We start from the raw sequence: 14,175 nt of genomic DNA, 5'->3' as shown, positions 1-14,175 counted from the left end.
TAACACTGACTTTGCCTGTTAATGGGATTTTCCTTTGTGCTTGATCTAACCATGTGGTAGAACAATACAAATTGAACATGGTTCTGTCAAGCACCATGGAAGGTTTCATGCTTTCCTGCAGCATGGCATGCTGGGATACTCTTTTCAGAAGCATCGAAAGGTGAGAGAATTCCTCGTATTGACAGGGGAAGTGAAAAAAGAGAGTTCACAGTAAAGAGAGCTGTAATAAATTCCATAAAATTAAAAGGTTTATCTCATATGGGAAAACCCACAAATCGATAAAAGCATTCATAAAGTGATTTTACAAACAGCTTGCATGTGAAATAGCTGTTACAAATTGTATTAATTCCTCTTCAAGAGAACAAATTGAGTATTTAGTTGATTTATTAGATTATGTTCCAGCTTGAGTGATGATTCCATGAATGATGTCAGCTTCATTAACTGAAGGTTATAAGCGAGATACATTATCTGGATACTGTACTGCATGGTGGTCACTTTTGAGTAACACCGGGTGCAGCATTGTGCATGTGTTAGATATCAAATGTACTTAAGAAAAATCTTGGTGCTGAACTAATGAGTATTCTGTGATAAAATATTTCTGCTTAGAAATGCACACAGCCACAGTGAGTAGGTAGAATTCTGGAAGGTACAGATTGTATAGTATCTTGGCCCTACAACATCAACCTAGTTTTGACACACTGGCACACTTCATGCTGACAACTTTTGTGGATACAGATAGTCATGTACCAAGTGATAATTCACCCCAGAGTGGGTGTAAGCATTTGGGAATTTGTTTCTCTCTATTGGTGGCTCTTAAAATATCTACTTCCAGAGAAAAGTTTCCCTTTTGAGTTGTCTGCCAAAGGATTCTGAGCTTCTGCCATGGAACCAATGCCTCGTCTTATAGAGGATTATGGGGATTTCATTGGCCAAGCTTGGTGGGGTTCACCATTCCCCCCCCCCATGAACTGAGAGTGTGCCTAAACACACACACAATGCTCCCCTGCAACTGCATGTTTTAGGTCAGGGGTGGGCAACACACAGCCTATGGACTGCATGTGCCCCCCCCCCCGGCCTTGTTTTTTTACAGCCCCTCGCCACTGTTTCTGCCGTGGTAGCAGGGGGATGAGGAAAGCATAATGCTTTTATTAAAAGTTTATCCTTTTAATAAGGGGCTGCTTTGCTCCTTTTTTTTTGCCACCATGCTGCTGAATTTTGGCAGCAAAGTCAGCAGGGGCAGGCCCCAGTGAGGTATGGGGTCCAACATGCTTCTGACTCCTGGAAGTTGCTCTTACCTGTTTTAGGGGAGGCTCAGTCATGGGTTGGCAAGCTGACTTACTTTAGGGAATCTTGTCTCCCATTATTTCTTGGTATTAATTAATATCCCACCTTTTTCCCAAGAAGGTGAAGGAGGTATACATGGTCTTCCTCCATTTTATGCTCACAGCAAGAGTAAGAGAGTGACAGCCCCAGTGAATTTCATGTCTGTGAACCAGTGTTTCTCAGGTCCTTCGTGGTTATCTCTAACCATTAAACGCACTAGTTCTAATTGATAATTAGAACTACATTACTGATCTTATTGAGGAACCTCTGTTAAATAACTAAGTAGACCCAGGATTTCAAACACAATTTGAAAACAGTCTATGTAATCTACCAAGTAACGTTTTTCCATCACTTGCCTTCTCCAGATTTCCGATACATTGTGGAAGTATGGTAAAATTCTTGTAACTATTTGGCAGGATGATGCAACCAAGATACTACAAGGTGTATCTGTATCAGTTAACTGGCTTCCCAAGTGGTTACATGCATATTGTGGTAATTTGTCACTTGGTAAATTGTTTTCTTTCTTCACCTCTGACTAAAGCATAGTGAGCTATTCACTCTGTTGTTACCCTTCACCAAGTGTTGTTCATTTGGTTTCTTCTTCTGTTGTACATATGTATCTGAAAAGAGAGGGAGAAGTTGATTTCCTTGAGTTTGCTATCATCTTTTCTGTAAGAAATTTTTTTGGCAAGAGAAGTCCTATAAGACCAAAAGAAATGGAGGTGAAGGTTTACTGGGCTATAGAACTTGGTTTCTGCTCAAGTGATAAGAAATGTCCCTCATAATATACATTTAGATGAAATAATTGAAATAATATGCATGTAAATATAAAGGACCAGTGTGGTCTTAAAAACTGGTTTCATTTCAGATTTCATTTCATTAAAAGCTTCTTATTTACATTTTGAAGTTGCAAAATGTATTTTCGTTGTTACATTAAAGTTCTCAGAGTAATACTGTTTTTCAAGTTTCTTCTACAGGGCTCCCCAGCCTTGGTTTTTATAACTGAAGTAATGCTTGCACATAATCCCTAATGTTGAAACTTTTGAATTGTACCATATCCACTTAAAGCCTCATGGGAGCTTGCAGATAAAGTAATGCATGTAGAGATGGATGGACACATATAACGGGTACTGCAACCAGATGGCTGGCTTTCACATTAGTTTCCCTAATGGGAATAACATGATAGAGCTGCCACCTGTCCAAGTGTTCTCAAGGCTCAAGTTAAATAGTAAATTTCCTCCTGTTGGCAGCTGATTGCTGCTGCCTTGCAAGTTGATGGGTAACTCGGAGTACTTGATGATGGCATGTGGTGTTTATCACCTTACACTCCATAGCCCTCTAGATAATTCACATTTTAGATGTTAATATACACATATATTTATAGTTAATAAGAAAACTCTTATTTTTCCTGCTGTTGCTATTTCACCTGTACCAAGCATAAGGTTGCCATGCCCTCACTAGATGAATTTCTCTGTGATTTTGTAGAATAGAAGAAGAGATTAGGACTTGTTACAATATCACATTTGATTGTTACAATATCAAAAGTGTTTTTAACTTTTGTAAACCGCCCAGAGAGCTTCTGCTATGTTGGCGGTATATAAATGTAATAAAATAAATAAATAAATTGAAAACATTTCTTTTTAGAAGACAAGTTTTTAAATGTTGAGTAAAATTCCCAGATTTTAACATTGTGCTTTCTTCTTAAAATATGGCTAATTATATTCATTGTAACGGGCTCAGATTTTATATCTTCAGGGTATATTAACTCTGACATTCCAAGTATATAGTATGTGTACACCTAAAGTATGGTGTTTAGGGTTATCTCCAGTTAATCTGCCAATGTACTGGTGAAGACTGTTATACCATGTTCCAAGCTGTGTAATCTGTTTGAAGAGAAAGGTGACTTTTTTTCCCAATGTTTCATTTTTTAAATGTATGAAGTATGCAGAACTGTGGATTGGATCCGGAGAGCTACCGTAGGTGCATCTGAAGGCTTGGATGTGCCCAGTGAAATATTTGCTTTTTCCTTTGAACAGCAGATTACCCAACCCAAAGTGAAGAAGGAAAATAGTTTTGAAACTATCCTCAGTTTCCAGAGCGACTTGCCAGTGTAGCACGGGCGGGGGTTGGGGGAGCTGTTTGACAAATGCAAGTCCAGAGCTCTCTGTGTGGGAACTACTTGTGTGGTTTTTTTGTATTCAGGCTTATATATTGAAAGTGACATTCATTGAATGAATAAGTATTCAGTGCAAAATTGAGTGGTTTACATGCTGTAGTTGTGTGATCATTGCCATATCTATTTCCAAGGAACAAGCTAGATGTGATACAACAGCCACATGTATTTGTTCATGTGTCTTTCCCATTTGTCTATAAAAGGCAGGTCTGTCTTTAATATATAGAAAAAATCCGCACTTGCCTAACTTCACTGCTCTCCATTAATTGAAGCAAATTTCTATCATACAAGCTCCATTACTAGATGTGAGCCAAATTGGGGAGAAAAGTGCTTGAAGCAACAGAGTGCAGTGAGGTAAGGCATGGGAGGATTTAGCTTCCCTCAGCCGTGTGCTCCATTTCATATAAAAATTAAATCCCATTTCCACTTTTATACATAAATATATATACATATACAGACACATGAATAGATACATGTGACTGTCTCTGTCTCATCTAGTTTGTCTCCAAGACATGCTTGCTAAAAGGGAGAGAGGAGAGGGATTTGTTTTGTTTTAGAGCTTTACTGCAAGAAACATTTATGGTACGTCAGCATTTAGATGATGTTGTGATCCTCCAGTTTTGCTTCTGCTTTTTTCAGAGCACTTTCCCAGGTTGTTGTTGTTTTAGAATGGGGAAAATGGGTTATTATTTTTGACAGCACTGTTTCTACTTCTCTATTTTTAATAATCCACTATAGCACAGCTCCACCTAGAAATTGTGTAGCAGAAAAGCAGGAAAGGAAAAGCTCTTTGGGTAGAACTCAAATCTCAATTCTGCAATGAAACTGAAAGTAGATGCGATTAACAGCCTTGTGTAGAAGAGCTCTTAAATTCCATGTGATGTTACATTCAACAAGGCAATGTATTTATTTATTTATTTATTTATTTATTATATTTATTTGTATCCCGCCTTTTGCCCAATACTGGGCCTCAAGGCGGTATTACAAAGTTTAAAACATACATTTTAAAACTTAGGAAAAGAAATATTTTAAAAAAGAGTTTAAAATACACAACAAAATTATAAGTCAGTAGGGGGAGAAAGCAAAACAAACAAATAAGGTGACAGGCCTCCGCCTTGGTGTCGCCCCCTTTGGAGGTGACCCAGCTGGTGGCGGACCCGCCCCCAAAGGAGCCTGCCTCTTAAGCTCCCAGTCCCAAAAAGATGTTGCAGCTGGGAGTGAGATGGTTCTCATGTATGGCTCATGTTCCTTTCTGTATCATAGTTTCATATTTGGTATCATATTTCTTACTTTTCCCCTTAACAGCATTTATTAGGTGATTGTTTCCCATTTTACAAATATAAACTAAAGAATTGGATTAATTGCCTGTGGTGATTCAGTGAGTCCATGGCTTAGGCATGATTTGAACTCACTTCCCACAGCTAGCAAAAATATTGCACTTGAATAAAATTGCACAGATGAATGTGTGCCTCAGAAGCTCTAGTGCAGTGGTTCTCAACCTTCCTAATGCCGCGACCCTTTAATACAGTTCCTCATGTTGTGGTGACCCCCGACCATAAAATTATTTTCGTTGCTACTTCATAATTGTAATTTTGCAATTCTGTTTTTAGACTGTGGGTTGTCTTATTATGCTTTTCATGGTTTTAATTTTTCATGGTTTTAATTTTTGTGAAATTTGACTATTGGGCAGTATAAAAATGAAATAAATATATTTTTTTAAATCGTGGGTGCTCGAGCCTGGCACCTTCAGATGAGAGCTTTGCAAAATCCTGGGTGCTCAAGGTTGGTTCTTTAATTGCACTCTGTACATGGCCAGAGGCACTCCATTATCCAAGGAGACGTCTCCTCCTCGCCAAAATAAAAGGAAAATCCGGGGCCAGGCTAAAAAACAACATTAATAATGCAATCTTATAAAGGTTTAGACGGGGGGGGGGGGAAGTCCTACAGCCCCATCCAGCTGCTTCAGATGCTAAATGCCGCCTTCACCATCCCTGCTCTAAACTAAACTCCCTCAGCTTTTCCCGCGCTTTTCCTCAGACTAGGAAGTGAGCGCTGACTGGCAGCCTAATCAGCGCCCAGGGGAAAACCAATAGGATCCACTGCTGCGTGAAAGGGGTGGGTAGGTGAAGTAAGACGGGACGGCCCGCAGTTTTTTGGGTTCATCCAATCAGAACGGGGCAGCCAATCAGAGCTCAGCGGGTGCAATTGGAGAGGGGGGAGGCGAAGGCAATCGCTGAAGCACCGCAGGCGCGAGAAGGACGAGGTCAGGAAGGGAGGGGTGCTGGTGGTGGGAGTCGCCCGTCTGCTCGTTCTTTCCCGGAGAGACTCGTCAGCGCAGCACCTTCTGAGGCAAGGGAGTGGTGCACGCGCACTGCCCACCGCCTGCTTTTTTTCTTCTTTTTTTTGTACGCCGACGCTGCTCTCTCTCCCCCCCCCCCGGTTTGGGCGCGTGAGAGCAGATGCTGAGTGGGGGGGAGAGAGGAGTGGGACAAGGCGGCTGGTCCCCTTTCTCCCCCTCCATCTATTTGGGGGTGAGGGGATAGGGTGAAATTGGGACCTCTTTCTTGTCTCGCTTCCTAAGACCATTGGAAATATGTGTTTTCCGATGGTCTTAGGAGACCCCTGTGAAAGGGTCGTTCGACCCCCAAAGGGGTCGCGACCCACAGGTTGAGAACCGCTGCTCTAGTGCATGTGAAGAAATGGAGATTATTCTGTTTCTTTGAAAAAGGACTCATAATACAGATTGCAGTTCAATGTACTACATTCATTTGTTTATATCTAAGTAATGAAAGTGTCCACTTGGGTGGTTTGGGCTTGCAGAGGATATGCAAAAAGAGGCACAATTTTATAATTTTATAATATAGAGTTATAAATATAAGTAATGATCATGCAAAACTCATTAAACCTTTTCATAACAAAATTACCAAAACAAACAGCTGGAAACATATTGAAGGCGCACAGACGGAGGCAGTTGATGTGGAGGAGGTTTTTTTTTAAAAAATTGACCTGTTAAACACCTAAAAGAGAAATACCCGTATATTTCACATTTAACGGTCTCATTCCTAAGCATAAACCGTTTGTATTATTTTGATGGAGTTAGCTTTCAAGTAAACCTCTTTAGGATTACAGCCTTATTTTAATTTCTGGTTTGTGGTTTAGTTATAATTTGTATGTGAAAAGGGCCTTTGCTTTAAGTAACCACCAGAGTTACATGAATGGGTGTGAGGGTGAGATATTTGTCTGGCAAATGCTTCTGCCCTATTTGCCATACCGTGGTCCTCAGCGGTTCTTGTACATCACAGAGAAGAACACTGGGAAAGAAAATGTTCCTTCCGATGACCAGGGCCCAGGTTATTTAGGACTGTAAAAGTCAAAATCAGGACTTCAAATTGTACCTGGAAGCTAATCAGCAGCCAGTGCAGCTTCTTAATAACCACTGCAGTACAGTTCTTTGGGACAATTTAGTTAGCAGCCGCTGCATTCTGGACCAACTGAAGCCTAAGTAGTTTTGTAGTTGAATGCATCATGCTCATATAGAATTTTGTTTTGCGTGGCAGTTTTTGTACATCTGTCTATTTCATGCACAGTTTCTCTTGACTATAGTTATGATATGCACTGTATGCAGTAGTGGTGTTCTCAAACAGCATCAAGAATGCTAAAATGAATTCAGATGACCTGTACACAAATACCAGCTTGGGTGCTACTTTTTACTTGAGGACCTTTTGAGAGTCCTCTTGAAAATTACTTGAATAACATTCCCTTCCAATCCTTTGCCTTCCAAAAATTTCTTTTCTAGAAAGTTACTGCTTCTCAGATAAGTGAATTTGGCATTGGAAAATAGATGCTGCAATTACAGCCGACTTATAAAGTCCTGGAAAAGTTAAAAACACTTAGGTTTGTTAGGAAGGTTGGACAGAACAAATGATTTTAGAGAAACATTTAGTTGTTCCCATAATGAACTATGAAGTGAGTGGGCAAGTACTGCCTGATTGAATCTGTACTGGCAAGTCTTTGATTACATATCCATTAATACATTGGCTGCCATAAGCACAGGAATCACGTTTACCTCTCATTAATACTTAAAAAAGAAAAAAGAAAAAGCTGGAAAGATTGGTTTGTTGAGCCTGACTGGAAAGGCATTTCATTAAAACAAGTCAAAAGGGACCTGACAGTTGTAGAACATGCTGAATTGCAATTCTTACTATATTTATACATTGTACCTATATTTACACACAGTATCTATTGTGATTAAAGTGGAAATAATTGCAACTCATGTTACTTTCAGTTGCAGTGTTCTTGTGCTGTTTGTTAAAATATTTATATCCTTGCAAACCAGACTTGTTGGTTTTAATCATGTCTAAACTGATTGACTGCCTGGAGATCCTGCCTTTATTTGTTCTAGCACACCATTTGCCATGTGGTGGGTGTTAATATCAAGAAAAATATTTTCCCAAAGATGGAAAGGCCCTAGAGTAGTCTTTGAAGAGAGGGGATGGGTTCCTAGCCTCTCTAGAACAACACTGAAATTAATTGGTCAGACTACTTTGGGGCATGATATAGAGTTCAGTCAAATCTGGATTGATTCTTATGGGCTTGCTAAGGAAAAAGTGCTCTATTCTCCAGATGTAATTTGTGATGATTATTTTACAGTGCAGCTATTTATCTGGAAATATTTCAATGTTGCAGGTTCAGAGGACTATAGGAGTAAGTTCAGTGGAGACTGCTTCATGGACCTTGTGTGTCCTGAAAAATGCCGTTGTGAGGGGACAATTGTAGACTGCTCTAACCAAAAGCTCACTCGACTCCCCAGTCACCTCCCAGAATATACTACAGACCTGTAAGTGTGGCACTTTTGACATATGTAAAATCCTTAACTATTGAAATAATTCAGTTGTATGTTCTTCTTTTGCTAGCCAAGCTTACATGTTATCAGAATTATCAGGCCAATGTGTGGATCTTCCAGTATGACTGTCTGCCGTATTGTTACCTGACGTATTCTGTACTACGTTGGAGTAAAATAAAAACATGTAATAAATCTCATTACTTTGAAGCTGTATTCCCACTTTTATTTGATTTCAAAAAAATTCAAACCTTTTAAGTGAGAGGTTTGCATTGGTTCAGGGCCAGCTCCAGATTGGATCCTGGGCAAACTGCCCTCTATTAGCCCCTTTCCTCTTTCGGTGGACAATGGCAGGTTTACCTGGAAACAGTGATGAACAGCAGCACTCCAACAGCACCAGGGGTCACTATTTTAACTTCCTACAATGCTCTCAAGTAACACTATGCTGGGGGCATTGTAGGAAATTAAGTGGCAGATAAACCCAGCTACATAGCACTTCTTTGACTACCTGGCTGTAGAAAAAATTAAAGGGGCAGTCAGGTATCAGCAATCACCTGACTGACCCTTGCAGATTGCTTGGGCCCTGGCAGCTGCTCATGGATATCCATTCCCCATGCTGGCCTTGACTTAAAAGTACACAGGTTTAAATACTAGACAACTCGATGTGTGTCAAATTCCAGTGTTTACATTTAGACTGAAATGCACAGCTCCTTGTACCTTGCAAGTTATCCAAAATGATAATTTATGTGATGAGGAATGTCTACATAGCAATGGCAAAGGAAATCTACAATGAAGAATTAAATGAACCAGTCACTTTAGAAACAAAACATCTCAACATGTTTATCAGGAATGTTACAATAGGTTCCCCCACATCCAAACCACTATATTACTCTAACATTTTATGTCATAAATTCTGAACACTGAGCATTACAGTGTATGCCTACGATTCATCAATATTAGAAACAAGGCTAAAAGGAAAATATACTGTTTATGACATGGCCTTGCCTGCATTTTATTCTCACAACAGCACTTTGAAGTAGGCAAGATGGAGCGAGCGAGAGAGAGAGAGAGAGAACATGATAACCAATGGTGGTTTAAATAGTCAACAGTTGGTTAGTTAACCCACTGGGTTATCGTGTTGTGTGGAGGGAGTTTTTTAACCCATGGTTGGTTTTGGCCGAAATAACCAATGTAAATAACTAACGCTGTGCAGAATTGGCTATTTGAACCACCATTGGTTATTTCCTTGGCCCCATTGGTTATTTCATCAGCCACAGACTTGCAAGGCAAGAGCAGTCGAAATGGTGGCTACCGCTCTAGTCCAACTGTCAGGATAGAGTTTTGACAGCAATGGCTAATGGGATACTAGCAGGACTGAGTGGGGAGAGGGGGTGGGGTTGAGTGAGTAAACCCATGTTAATTCAACCATACCACGGTTGATTATAATCATGTCGTGCGGGGAGAACCCTGTCAATAATCAACCGTGGAGTTGACTGTTAACCCACCATTGATTATTTTGTTGTCTGAATGCGTGACTCAAGGTCACACAGTAAGCTTCATGGATATTAGGGATTTGAACCTGGGTCTCTCCACTCCTAGTCAAACGCACTAGGACACACTGGCAATAGCTTTGTTGTTGATTATATTTGTGTAACAATTGTACATGCCATGCAGTTTCCTTTAAGGCCTAAGATGTTTTATCTGCCTTTATTTTTATTTGTCATAAGGCGTTTACATGATAATGACATTTCTATTCTGGAAGCTACTGGAATATTCAAGAAACTCCCCAGCTTAAGGAAGATGTAAGTTAAGTTTATTTTTCATTATTAATATAGTCATGGTACCTCAGACATGAACTGATCCTCTGTACATTTATGTCAGGATTCTAAGCCCTCCCGCTGACATGCGAGACAATAAAGAGGTCTGCTGTGTAATCCACAAAGCTTTATCCAGCAAAGCAACATCTCTTCACACTGGAAGGAAGTTGGAATGCTAGGAGTTTTCCTCTAAGCTTAATTAGGCTAACTAAGCTAGGCAGTTGCCCTTTCAGCTCAAAAGGAGAGTTTCCCATGCAGTCCAAGAGCTACTTTAGCTCAGGGCAGGTCTTTGGCTAGCTTGATAGACCACCTCTCACCTGCTCGCAACGCCACCTGTTTGAACCTGTGGCGGATTCTGGGATCTGTCAACTCTGAAGTCCCCTCCCCTCTGACAGTGGTTGAGTTCCCAGGGACCATGGGTGGATGGGCTCTGAGTTGGTGGCATTCTCTCTGATAAAGTCCTTTGAAGATTTCCCCTTGACTCCTGAAGAGTCTTGGAGGATCTCCTCCCCTACCTCCTGTCTTGACTGGTAAACTTCTAGTCCTCCTCCTCCAGATTCTAACTCTGATTAACCTCCTGAAACCCCTTCCCTCACACTAGGGAGAACAAGCCTGATCCTGACAACCATAAAGTTTAGAGTACATTACATAGTTTATAGTACATGTTCAATAAAGAAGACTGTTTCACCATTTAAAACATGAGGTGCTTTGGAGTCTAATAGGAACCAGGTAAAAGACAAGTTGTTAATAATGAAAAGTATTATGTATTCATTAAAATAATTTATATTTCACCTCAATATGATTTACAGAGGAAGTCCCAACCTGACTTAAAATGTTGGCTTATAGTTTTAGCCAGGAAGCATTAGACCTGGCCTGGACATCATTTTCTTAGTGCGCAATCCTATGCCTGTTTAGGTAGAAAAACATCTCACACCTCCTAGCATGCCCCCAGGCAGTGACTGGGACATACTGGCAGTTGTGTGGCTTTTTTCTGTCTAAACATTACTTTTTTTCTGTCTAAACATGCATAAGTGTGCACCCTTAAATTCCTAACTACCTAATGCAGTGTGGGGGTTCTTTTTTTTTTCCTTTGATGAGTCTGGGCAGCAGCTAGTCTTGTAGTTGCCCAATTAACTTTTCTCATGGTGAAAAGAATACTTGTATGCTCCTTTTTGCTATATGCACATGTCCCAAATGTAGGGAAAATATCTATCACTGAGATATTTGATATCTCAACACAAACTTAGTGTTTTTAAAGGTATAAATACAGTGGTATAACATACTGAGTCTTGCCTGACCTTGTTGCTGAGCTTGCTTGGCTACATAGACATCTGAAACAAATTCATAATGTGCTAATATTGAGACGCTGTACCTGATGCCCAAAGTTAAATTTAGTGGAAACCATATAGCTAGTATATTTATGTATTGACGTCTCTCTTTCTCTTTTCCCATATCCACAAATAACCAAACATCTGGTGCTCACTATTCATTTCAGGCTATGCAAGGTCTCAGTTCCAAGACTGGCTTGAATCTATTTTCACAATTCTAGTCCAGCTAGTGTTTCTGATGGTGTTTAATAGGACTTGGTTGTCTAAAGTAGCAGACCTATTTACATAGCTTTTCTATGCATGGTGTCCTAAAGGAATCAAGACTTTCTATACTGAGGTCCAGGAACCTGCAGTGGAAAAATATCTAACAGGACATCTGACAAATGGTTGATGTTGTAATTAGTAGAAATACATTTGATAATGAAAACGTATTTCCATTTATTTTATGAGATATTTGAGTAGTCTGCTACTACACATGTCTTCTTTTTGCATGTTGATTTTAAGGGATAGAGAACAAAGCAGCATTGTTTTTCAATAAATATGGTATGGAATAGCCATTTTCCCATTTAGCATATTATATCTTTATGAAGCAGTAAATTCTCTTGGCAGAAGATAAGAATTTAAGAGTACAGGTGCAGTTCAGACATCTGTATTCAAGCAAGAGATAATAGTACCCTGCAGTTCATCATCAAAATTGCTTCATTCAGATGTATCATAGATCCCTCTAAGCAGAAAGCTCTCACTTCATTTTGTTTTTGTTTTTATTACCTAGTATTATTTGTATCCTCCATTGTCTACATGTTTTGTTGTCCCATTTGAAAGAAAATATTCTGTGTTCCATATTGCAATGCTCAAGTCAATCTTGATTTGGAAAGTATTGCCTTGTTTATAGCAACCTTTTCTAAAGATTGTTAATCAGACTTATTTTTCTCACCACCTATGGTCATTTGGAATTCTGAAACTTATTCAGTTGTGTAAAATAGAGTCTAAAGCCCAAAGGAACTTTAACACAAATTTCCAATAAATTATATCATGGACTTTGCAAAGTGCCTGTAGTATATTGTACTTCCCTTTTACCATCTACATAAGCTTAGAAACCCTATAAAGTAGCAACTAATTTATAGGGTTTCTAAGCCATGTGATTTGATTCATGGTGGCAGAATTATTTATTTAATTGTTTATTTAAATTTATTAGTTTTTTTCAGCCATTGTGCTCATAGAGCAGCTTACAAAATAAAACACAGAAATGCTATAAAAACCAACAAAAACAAATAGGCAATGCAATGAAATCCAATAAATAACTCATGGTGTAGGGTTTTGTGAGAGCTATTTAACCCTCAAATAACTCTCCCTGGTCAGGTCCGCATGACACAACAAACTGTGGCAACTCCCAATTGGAGGTTGCATATTCATAATGGTGGACAGCCCCTTGAGTTGTTAATTAACAACAAGGCTGTTGCATTGTCCAAACAGGCCCAGTGATCTGGCCTGTTTCTGTGTCTTTAACAGATATGTGTTTTTTCAGAATCAGCAGGTAATGCTTTTCACAGCATGAAACTATTTGCTGTAACAAACTGCCAGGACTCACCAAACCAAGTCCTCCTCCTTCTCTTGCTGAAAACACCTAGGCAGAGAGGCAGCAGGTAGCTAGGTCTGAGTATAAAGTTAAAAGGGAGCACTGCCTGGGGATGGCTCAGGCTGATAAGGGTAGCACAGCATAGCTGTGGGAGAGGGAAGCCTCAGCACCAACACCTTGGCTTCATGAAGATGCTGCTATAAAGCCTTGACAAGGACCAGAAAAAGGATGGTGGTGGGAAGAGCACAATAAGGGAAGACAGGCTGGTGAGAGGTGCTCAAAAGAGGATGGATGGATAAATGTTGGAGGAGTGTTTAACCTGCAACCACCCCTCAGGGCTTCCTTGGCTGGGAGACCTGGAAATTCCCAGTTGACAGCCAAAGGAAGACCTCAGACATGGGCTTAACATCTTTCTTAGAGGCACCTGAAAAAACCAACCTGCTGCTTGGTCTAAGAGCTACTTCCCTAGAAATGGGCAACTACCAGTGAAGGAAAGCTGTGAAGGGTTGCCACCTGAAAGGCCAGCACTGCAAAAAGGGAGAGCTGGCCATTATTTTTAATTTAAAGTCAGGAACAGGTGGGGGGAAGGTGTAATTCCTCACCCTAAATTGTAAGTCAATATGCTGAAACTAGAAGCAAAGACTTAAAAATAAAAGCTGCCTTCCCTTACTGGTGGACTCTTGTAATTATGGAGACTATGGAAGAGGGTGGGTTTAATGTACCCCTTCCGGAGGACCTGTGCACAGCTACCCAATAGACAAATGCTCTTGGACTGATTTACAATCATAAAAGCTCAAAACAACAATAATATGACAACCCATACAATAATAAAACAACAAAACATGAAAGAGCCATCAATAAAGTTAATAATCAGAGCAACAGTCTCAAGACTAAATGTTTGTTGGAAAAATAAACTCTTAGATTGGCATCTAGATGTACACATTGAGGAGACAATGTGGATCTTCTAGGAAGGGCAATCCACAGATGAGGGCCAATACAAAGAAGCCATCCTTCGCACCATTGTGAGTGATGGCATTCAGAGACTCTGAAGAGGATTTTGGGCTGGAACATATCCTTCAGGTAGACTAGCCCAAAGTCATTTAGGCCTTTAAAGTTCA

General features: G+C 40.0%; 1 protein-coding gene across 1 annotated transcript in view; it reads left to right on the top strand.

Moving 5' to 3' along the window:
* Window positions 1-14,175, top strand: part of SLIT3 (slit guidance ligand 3) — a 538,785-nt gene that overhangs the window by 389,689 nt on the left and 134,921 nt on the right. Inside the window, exons 15-16 of the mRNA XM_063120567.1 lie at window positions 8,183-8,333; window positions 10,064-10,138. Coding sequence (XP_062976637.1) covers window positions 8,183-8,333; window positions 10,064-10,138 — 226 coding nt within the window. The remainder of the gene's footprint in view (window positions 1-8,182; window positions 8,334-10,063; window positions 10,139-14,175) is intronic.

This window comes from Elgaria multicarinata, chromosome 3 (genome assembly GCF_023053635.1).
Source record: "Elgaria multicarinata webbii isolate HBS135686 ecotype San Diego chromosome 3, rElgMul1.1.pri, whole genome shotgun sequence".
Lineage (NCBI taxonomy): Eukaryota > Metazoa > Chordata > Lepidosauria > Squamata > Anguidae > Elgaria > Elgaria multicarinata.
Note: the sequence above shows the minus strand (reverse complement) of the source record. Positions and strands in the feature narration are given on the sequence as shown.